At 37.6% G+C, this 9,982-nt stretch overlaps 1 protein-coding gene across 1 annotated transcript; it reads right to left on the bottom strand.

The window, feature by feature from the left end:
- Positions 1 to 8,313: 8,313 nt before the first annotated feature.
- Positions 8,314 to 9,276, bottom strand: LOC149242454 (potassium transporter 10-like). The gene is made up of 2 exons (XM_089367687.1): positions 9,026 to 9,276; positions 8,314 to 8,712 (listed from the first exon to the last, which is right to left on the bottom strand). Exons 1-2 carry the CDS (start codon positions 9,234 to 9,236, stop codon positions 8,462 to 8,464), a joined length of 462 nt encoding a protein of 153 aa, XP_089223813.1. The 5' UTR covers positions 9,237 to 9,276; the 3' UTR covers positions 8,314 to 8,461.
- Positions 9,277 to 9,982: the final 706 nt, after the last annotated feature.

Here is a 9,982-nt window from a genome sequence, read left to right as displayed (position 1 = left end):
ATTCGCATCAACAAAGACCTGCTCTGATACCAAACTTGATCCAAGATATTTTACTTATAGATGCATCAGAATTACATGAAATAGAGCTTATAAACCATGGAACTTAAAATCACATAAAACAATGTGGAAATAACATGATAATCAAGAAACACGGACACAAATATTTGATTACAGAGTTTGTCCAATTTGGACTACGTCTCTGGGCCCTGCTCAATAGTGGGGAGGCCTTCTTTCATTAAGTGGCATAAAAAGAGATAAAAGTACAAGAAACATTCATTTACAATCCTTATACCTCCAATCTGGAAGATGGACGAATAATGGAGAGCCCAACTTCAGAAACAGACAGTACCACCGAAATCCTGGCGAAAAATTGTGCAAAAACACCTATTCGAACACCCAATTCAAATAATCGGGCTTTTTGCACCTTCTCGAAACTTCCCTACTACTCAAGGCGAGGTTCTGGCCCCTACTGCCAAGTCAGGTTACTGCTGCGTACAATGTCTTGAACTATCAGCGAATCTCCTCCTCTTTTCCTATGTGGATAGACCAATATATATATGATGGTGGCTAACTCCTCAATTTCTGAGCAACTCCAAAGAAATGAAAAGTTTTGAATGGTGGGTTTGTTTCAGGCAAAGATTGTCGAGCCCCTAAATAGTATGCGAAAACAACCCTTTCAAAAATGGAAAAATAGTCGACAAATTGTTTACCGCATTAAACCTCAAACGATGGATCAATACAAAGGATCGGTGCTTACTTCTTAACCGGTGGCTTTATAAATGCTTGATAACCCATCGCAAATCTAAATCGGTGTTTTCCATTGGTGTACAGACCCACGCCTTTACAACAAGCGCCTATAATGACCTCTGACCCAACGGGCTATTAAACACAACATATAAGTTATCGAGTTCAGAAGCTCATATTGCAATCGGCGGGAACCAAGGTTGGTACAATATGCGAATTTTTCCCCTTTGTGAACTGTGATTGCGATATATCGCATCGCAACCTGCTTGCTCTAGGGGTCGATTCTTTTAATCTTTCCATTTTTGAGATGTGCAATTGCGATGTCGCAAATCGCAACCTAACTCTACGATTGCGATATATCACATCGCAACCTTGACTTGCTTGGGGCCAATTTTATTTAACTATGACTGCTTCCTTTTGCGATCTATGATATGTGGGGCCAATGGCGGCCTGTCACTTGGCGCTTCCCCATTCGTTGAGAGTGTATGCCACGTCATCTTCCTCCTGCCACTTGTCCAAGTCAAACTTGATCTTTGACATGCTCTATCTTCTTCATACAAACTTAGATTTGAGTGTTGTTCGCACAGTTGGAATCAGGATGACGAGCACTTCGATCTAATGCTAATTTTATAGAGTTTCTACCACTTTGATTTTTGAGCCTTCTTACCATGCCACTGGTACTTTTTAGAGATCCACCTGGATCAGGTAGAGTTTCCTTACAACAATGGGTATCAGGAATCACTAAGGATGAGTCTGTTTAAGGCACTCTATGTGTGGATTTTTAATACTCCTATTAGTTGGAGTGATCCAGTTAACAGGGTATTGATAAGACCGAATATGTTGGAAGAAATGAAACTAGAAATTTAGGTAATCAAGAAGAATTTAAAGGCGGCATAGGATAGGAAGAAAATTTATGCAGATCGGAACAAGTTTTTTGAGGAGTTTCAAGTTGGGAAATAGGTGTACTTGCGGATCAAGCCCAAGAAGAGCTCTTTACGGATTGGATCATGTGCGAAACTGTCACCTCAGTTTTGTGGACCTTTCAAGATTCTTAAAAGGATTGGACTAGTAGCCTATCGAATTGCAATGCCTTCAATAGTGAGAGTCTCTGATGTTTTCCACTTGTCATTTTTTCAAAAGTATGTTAACGATGTTGATCATATAATTGACTAGTATGTATTGCAGGTGGAGCCAGAAGGAGAATTCCAGCCAGAATCAAGAAATCGATTAGGTTAAAGTGCCATGGAAGCACTTTGTGCCCGATGAAGCTACATGGAAGATGACGGATCAGATGTAGGCTATCTATACTTCTTTATTCGTTGGTTGAGAAAATGTTTGGCATTTGTTTTGGTTTATGTATATATGTATATGGATGTAAATACCGCTATGAGTTGTGTTATAAAGCTCCAATAAGCGGTATGGGTGTCCTGTCATTATGGTTGTCATGTTGTTATGTTTTCATGTTGGTTTTCTTCTCAACAAGTTGATCATTGTAAATACTGCAACGATCTATGTTATAAAGCTCCATGGGTAGTATGTTTTTCTTTCAGCAGTCTTGTTGGTTGTAGGTGTCATTGAACACCGAGGACAGTGTTCCCCCAAGGGGGAGGGTTCTGTAACAGCCATGGTGAAAATTCCGTGTAATAAAAGTTAATGAAGGAAAAAAAATAACCACGGTTATGGGACACTTATTCCAAGCTTAATGTTTGGAAAAATATCCTAGTGTGGTTGTTCATTTGGTTTATTATGGTTATGGAAATTGGCAAAGGATTTGGAAAGGCATGAGGCATTAATTCGCATTTTATTTATGAAAATAATGGAAATTAGGAGAAAAGGAAGGTGAAGGGTCACAAGTTGTGTGTGAGGAGTAAAATGAAGGAAAATAATGTAAAATGAAGAAAATAGAGACTTCATTAATAAAAAGGCTTATGAAGACCAGCTCATAGACTTTTGTTAGTTCAGTTTTGGATCTCTCATTATATTCTCTCTCTCTCTCATATTATTGGATACTTAGAGTTTTTTTGGATCACAATTGGAGGAGTGTGGCATACTTGGGATTTGGAGCAAGAAGGAAAAGGAAGACTAGTAAAGCACAAGAGGACATCAAGATCAACAGCTACAACGAGTTTTTCTTAAAGGTGTCGAGTTGCATGTATGATTTGCTTAGTAGGTTTAGCATGCATGGAATATGGATGTGTTTTCTTGGTCATGATCTGTCATTGACATGGGGGATTTCTTGGATTGATAATGGTTTTTCCTATCCTTGCCATTTCCTGGATAGCCATGGTCTTGTGGGAGTGTTTCCCTTTTTCTTTCTGGTTGGTTTTCATGTTCCTTTGGCTGTGGGTTGAGTTATTAGTTCCTAGAGCCTTGGTTGGAGAAATGCTCTGGAGCCTTGTAACAACTTGGGTTGAGTTATTGTTCCTGGAGCCTTGGTTGGAAAAACTCTTTGGAGCCCTTGATGGGTTGAGTTACTAGTCCTGGAGCCTTGGTTGGACAAACGCTCAGGAGCTCGACAGCAGTTGCGGGTTGAGTTACTAGTCCTGAAGCCTTGGTTGGAACAAATGCTCTGGAGCCCTAAACAGCTTGGTTAGAGACCAATCTGGTGATGGTTAGTGATGTTTGACCATGAGGTGGAATCACTGGTTAATGGTTGAGGTGGTTTGGCCTCTGGAAGCCCTGGTTTGACTTTGATGGATCAGTTCTATGAGGTACTACATTCATGTTTGGAATATGGCATGAAGGTGATTGGTTGAAGAGAGATTTTGTTCAGCCAATATATGGTTGGGTGGAATGTGGAAGTCTCGAACCAGGTTTGCCTTTACATTCATCAATAAGAGCTCTCTTTATCCTTGGTATTTTATGGGTAAATATATTTGTTTATATGTGGCTTATATGGTTGTTATATCCTTGGTATTTATTTTGGTTATATGTTGGTTATGAATGAGTTTTATGACAATGAAAATGTATGGCTCTCATCATCTTTTGGCTAATCACGGAATGTACAATGAATATATGGCTTAATAGATGGTTGTGTAGTTATTGTGATGAGGCATCAATGCTTCTTAGATATTTTCAGATAAGTATGAGGCCCATGCTTAGATCTGTTTTCTAAACCTATAGAATGCATATTTGTGACATGATTGATGAAATGTTTGTCATGGCTAGTTGGGGTCCATTCAAGTCCTTGTTCAAGTGTATGCACTTGTATCATTTTTTTGATGTTACTTTTCATTTCTAGAAGTTTCATGGAGTTCTGGGTAGTAGCCTGAGTCCTGACCTTGAAAAATTGGCACAAATTTCGGAGTCCCTGACACATAACTACCTCGAAAAGTCCCTTGTTGCATGCATGCCTTGCTGTGGAAGCGATTGGAGGGTCCCAGTCGCATGCATGCCCATGTCAAGTGAGTGATTGAGGCTTTAATGCATAAAAATGCCAGTTTGTCTTAGGGGTTGGTCACCGTGCTGGGTTGGAGGGTTCCTGGGGGTTTTGTTACATGTGTAGAAGGTTAGGTTGGTTATGTTTTGTCGGTTCCACTTCCTTAACTGATACATAGGGAGTTTAATCATATCATAGTAACTCTTCCTCACATGTTTACCCCAGTTTTTCAATTACTTGGTTAGATGTGGGAGGGTATTATATATATATATATATATATATATATATATATATATATATATATATATATATATATATATGTGAAACTCTTAGCTCCAGTGGTTATAGCTAAAAAGGCTTGGATCTGGTGGTTTTTTGTATTAACTTGATGGTTCCTCCCACTTAAATTTAAACGAGTATATTAAAAAGGGATTTATATCCCTAAGTTGGGGTTAAGGAAGCGCCTTTTTTACCATAAGTTTGGCATTATGGTTTTTAGGCTGGCACAAACAGTTTTTGGTCGACATCACCTTCATTACTATTTTGGCATTGAATTGATGCAACATCCAAGATATGTATTCCTCCCCCAAAAGAAGTACATTGGAGAATTGTTGAACAAATTTGGCATGGTTCAATGCAATCCTTTGTCCACTCTAATGAAATAAAATATGAAGCTCACATCTAAAGAAGGAAATGAATTTGAGGATGAAACTAAGTATAGACAACTTGTGGGAAGTCTTATCTACCTCACCTCTACTAGACCAGAGATTTAATTTGCTATTGGAATCCTTTCCAATTTTATGGAAAAGCCTTGTGAGGACATTGGTCAACTACAAAAAGAGTTTTAAAGTACTTGAAAGGAAGCAGTGACTTTGGACTCAAATATTCACATACAGATGACTTCAACTTGATTGGATTTTCTAATTCAGAATTTGATGAAGATAAGGAAAATAGAATGCCTACTTCAAACTATGTTATGAATCTTGGATTAGGAGTTTCCTCCTAGAGATCACACAAACAGTTAGTTCCAGCAGATTCCACAATAGAGGCAAAATACGTGGTAGTTGCAAAAGTAACCAAGGATATTATATGGTGCAAAAAAATTCTTGAATATTTGCAGGAGAAACAAGTGAACTCTACTTCTCTTTTGAGTGACAATACTTCTGCAATTAAATTGGCTAAGAATCCCAAATTCCATGATCGAGCCAAACATATCAACACAAAGTATCATTTAATTCAACATCATGTAGAGGCCAAGACTATTCACCTACTACATTGTTCCACAAATGAACAAATTGTAGACATCTTCACCAAAACACTTGGAAGAGAAAAGTTTGAAAGGTTCATAATGTTGTTTGGACTCACAAACACTCCTTTAGAGGAAAGGGGGGAAGTTAGACACCTAATCCTTAGGGATTGAGTGAAAATATGTAAATAGAGTAATTTTAACAGACCTTGGAATTGGAATTCCATAGGTCACCACTCTGATGCATATAATGATGTTCACATTACTAGAAATACAATTGGGAGTTACTTTCATGTCCTGACATTCTAGGTAGGGCCTTTTGAGACTCATTGTTCTTGTTTTGGTGCACAACTTGGATCTACTATCCTTCAATATCATTTTTAGTTTGAGTACCTAATTGAACTTGTAGCTCGCTAAAAAAGAGGGCCACCAAAAAAGTCAAGCTTAACCATGAACCAAGTTGTGGCATTGAAACCAAGTGTTAAGTAGGTTGATATAATTTATAAGTCAACATTTCATTTTTAGTCACCTATAAACCCTTTGAAATCCATAAACCTATTCATGTTGAAGAAAACACTACTTTGAAGATAAGTATTGAAGAAACACATAAATCCATATATAAGAATCACATGTTATTATAACATATATTTTAGAAATAACCAAAATTATATAAAAAAAAACAAATAAAACAAGTGTAATCTGTAGCATTGTTGCTTAGTACCTGCCTCTTATGCAAAAAGTAATTGATAACAAAAGTTATTGTATCTAAGATAAAAATTCCCTTGATGCCCATGCATAAAGATCTTAAATTTTTTTAATTATTATAACTTGTGATTTGCAAGGTTCCATTTTGTAGGCAACATTATAATAGTTTAGATATTCTTAAACTTTTGAATTTAGGTTTCTACTTTAATATATCAAAACAAATTTTCAAAATATTAAACCAATAGAATTGTTAAAGTTTTTAAGTAGAGATATTTTTGTAGTTGAATTCACAAAGTTAAGATTCAAAAGTGATTAGTTAAAACAATAAAATTTCTATTTTACATTAAAATCATTTATAACAAAGTTTTCCACAACAAATGACATCAATTGGATTTTGTTTGCTGTCTATATTCTTAAATAGCTAATGCATCTTTCAAAATTTCCCAAAATAAGAGTTACCAGGACAAACTATGCATGCACAGATTGGCGGCATTTGGTCGTACCATATCATATCTCGTACTTCTAGAAACATTGATTTGACAACACGCTGACCACTCGACCCAGTTGGGACAACTTCAATTCCAAAAGATTCGTATTGATTTCAGAAAACAACAATGGCCGCCTGCTAATACTGAATACTTTATGAAGTTATTTGAGGCATTGAGTGAATTATGCAAGCATAATATGCTAAATATTATCATATTGTCATCAAAGTTTCTCCTTGGAAAAGTTTATAGCATATTAAATGTTAGAGTGGAGTTAAGACTTCGTCCATTCTGATTCAAATGAGGGTTTCTTTAGAGTTAGATTTGATGCAAATAATGATTAGATGTTCATCACGAATATAGAGAGAACATAATTTGCAGACTGCAGTAACTTGCGACAGACTGGACTAATTCGAAAGACATAAGTGCAACCAGGGGTTAAATTTGACGCTCGTCTGCCCGTTTTTAGCGATTTTACACGTAAAATACGTTCACCTTTCAAATATCCACGTCAACCGTAACTGGCTATTAATTTTTAAAACCGTCAATTTGACGGGCAGGTTTGTAAATGAAAAGTTTTAAGTTTTTTTTTAATAATTTTTTGATATATATATTATATATATATTTAACATACAAGTTCCAGCTTGCAAGTCGGGAATCGGGATCGATCGGACCGTCGGTAATAGCCTATACGATTCTACGAATGAAGTGACTGTAGTCTGTAGTACGCTGTATGTTGTAAGTTGGCGTGACGCGTCCACGGTCCACCAACTTTCACGAATTGAAATAAATTCTGAGCCTGTTGCATTTACAATCCACTGAGAGCTGTTAATGGCTTTATTAAATTTGGTTGATGGTATTGGTGTCCACCGCGCAGCGCCAAGATTGTTTCTTCTGGTTTTGCTACCGCGGAGCAAGCAATTGGCACAGACCCAGTTGATGGACTGGCGCAGTGCAGAAAGGATAAAACCCCCTCCGATTGCCTCACATGTATTACCGTCGCAGAGAAGCAAATTCGCAACTGCTCTTCCGTGTCTGGCGGCAGAGTTATTTATGATGGCTGTTTCTTGCGATACGAGAGCAACAATTTCTACGCCCAAGCCACGGGCCCTGGTAACACACAGTTCTGCGGTGCCACTAAGGTCAGGGGCGACAGGGGCGACAGTAATCAATTTTCGGAAACAGCCCAAAATTTGATAGGCGATCTGATAACGGCGGCTCCGAAATCCACTGACCTTTTTGCTGCACAGCTCCGAAATACGAGTGAAGGGCCATCAAATAGTACCGGTCCGCGCTGCGCTCCGGCTCGAGTGAAAATTCCATCATACGCCCGGACCACTGAAATATTTCCAGCTTTATCTTCGTAAAAGCTCTCCGAGTCTCCCCTTCTCCGCTTGAATCCGTTGGAGCTGCTGTTTGGCGTATTTCGCTGCTGTTTGAGCGAGAATCGTGGCTAGCGCGAGCGAGAATCTGCCCATTCATCGGCAATTTCTCCCATTGAACCACAGACTCTGCTTACGATCGGGCCGAGCTACAAGGTGAGGTTTTTCATTTCTTTTTAGAGATTTCCTGATATTTTAGTACAATGGCAATATTGTCACTGAAACCTTAAATGTAACACTAAATGAACATGAAAAGTAGTCTATAAATTGCATCCTCTCTAGTTAATCTAGATTTAGATAAATCCATGTAACTCATATACACACATTACTAGAAATTGCATTCTCTCTGGGTCATCTAGTTTTAGATAAATCTATGCAACTAATATACACACTGGTTTAGATGAATCTATGCTACTAATATACACATTACTTACAAAAAGCTTTCCTGTATCTTGAAGTATTCCGCCACCTCCTGATGCATAGAGAACCCCTGCCTTCACTAAAATCTCTCCTCTAGGCTCTAGGCTGAGATAGCAGGAGTAAAAATTCCATCACCGATGACCATGCAAGTGCCAACAAGTACAAGAAGTAAAAGTGCATTTTGACGGTCAACTTTTGCTTCCAGCCATTTCTTTGTTCTTGCAGCAAATGACTTATCTTCAATCTTTCGCCTGCTATAAGTTGTGAGTTCTTCATCTGTGCGGTGTTGATTCGGAATAGTGCTCACTTTAACATGCCGACAGAGTAATGAATACAGAGCAAATGTTCCACCTACATCACAGAAACGTGATATCTTAAGAGCCCTTGTTAAAATTGCATTTATATGCATGCTAAAAAGCAGGTGACAGGAAAAGAAATTAGATAGCCTTATAAACAGAATGGCCGAGTGAATTTTTCAAAACAATTAACAGAAAGTTCTAGCCTAAACTTTGGAATTGTCTATTGGGTTTGAATAGAATCACCCAATGATACTTAGAATGTAAGCCTAATGGATAGTTACAAAATTCGCAAGGGCCAGGAATATGCAGGGCATTTTGATTTTATCATATGCAGTCTCCTATGCAAAGCCATAGTGTCATGTTACCTTCTCCGTTGTCATTGGCCCTCATGACAACAAAGACATATTTCAGAAGAGGAATTAGTGTCAAAGTATATATGATTAACGAAAGAGCCCCCATCAACTCTTCACGATCGCGGACACCATCAGGAAATGTGCTATTAAAAACATACAGAGGAGATGTGCCTAAGTCTCCATAGACAACCCCAAGGCTCTGAAATGCAAGACGCAGAACCATCAAACCCGACAACTCCTGCACATGAAATACAGAGGATCAGGATATTACTGCTTTTTATATTTGATAATTGCTAACAAGCACTTTAACAGCCAAAGCTTCACGATAGCTATTTACTCCGGCCAACCTATCGGGCAATTTATGGAAATAATAGTATATATTATAGTCCAACGAAGCAATTTAAGATTGTAAATGCTATTCAAGATTCCAGTTATTGTGATTTGTAAAATGGTTCACTCTATCTATCAAATTAGGAAAGGAAGAATCTACTACAATGAGTGTGCATATTGTGAACATATTTTATGATTCAGAATCTTTTAACTGCAATCGAATTGTTGTCCTTTTCTTTGTGAGATTTATTTGTCCTTATTTCAATTGAAGTACTCCAATAAAGTTTTCTATGATTTAATTCAATCTAATGTTGAGTGATCTGCTTTGAGTCCATATCTTGAGTTTTTTTTACTTTATAGAGTTCTTTTAGATCATCTCACCAGCACTTTTATGGTCCTCCCAATCTATGACATCGCCCTTTCTACCTTATCAGAATTATTTCTATTATAATCAGAACACGATTAAAAATTTTAGAGAAAAGTTGGGTTGAATATTTATAAGTTGGACTCTTCACCCAAAAAAGGGGAAGTATATACACTAAATAAATTACTACTTTATAAAAATGCTCGGTGAAGTTTGTTTGAATGTGCACGCCGCTTATCATATACCAAATATGATGCCTAAAATAGTTCAAATTC

Source organism: Pinus tabuliformis, chromosome 8 (assembly GCF_031772625.1).
Source record: "Pinus tabuliformis cultivar Carrire ecotype Pingquan chromosome 8, CPIR1, whole genome shotgun sequence".
Classification (NCBI taxonomy): Eukaryota; Viridiplantae; Streptophyta; class Pinopsida; order Pinales; family Pinaceae; genus Pinus; species Pinus tabuliformis.
This window is presented reverse-complemented; position numbering and strand designations above follow the sequence as displayed.

Coding starts and splice junctions, on each gene's coding strand:
- LOC149242454 (XM_089367687.1), bottom strand. CDS start 9,236: ATGGTTCTGCGTCTTGCATTTCAGAGCCTTGGGGTTGTCTATGGAGAC. Junction 8,713..9,025: donor GGCCAATGACAACGGAGAAG/GTAACATGACAC, acceptor TCTGTGATGTAG/GTGGAACATTTGCTCTGTAT.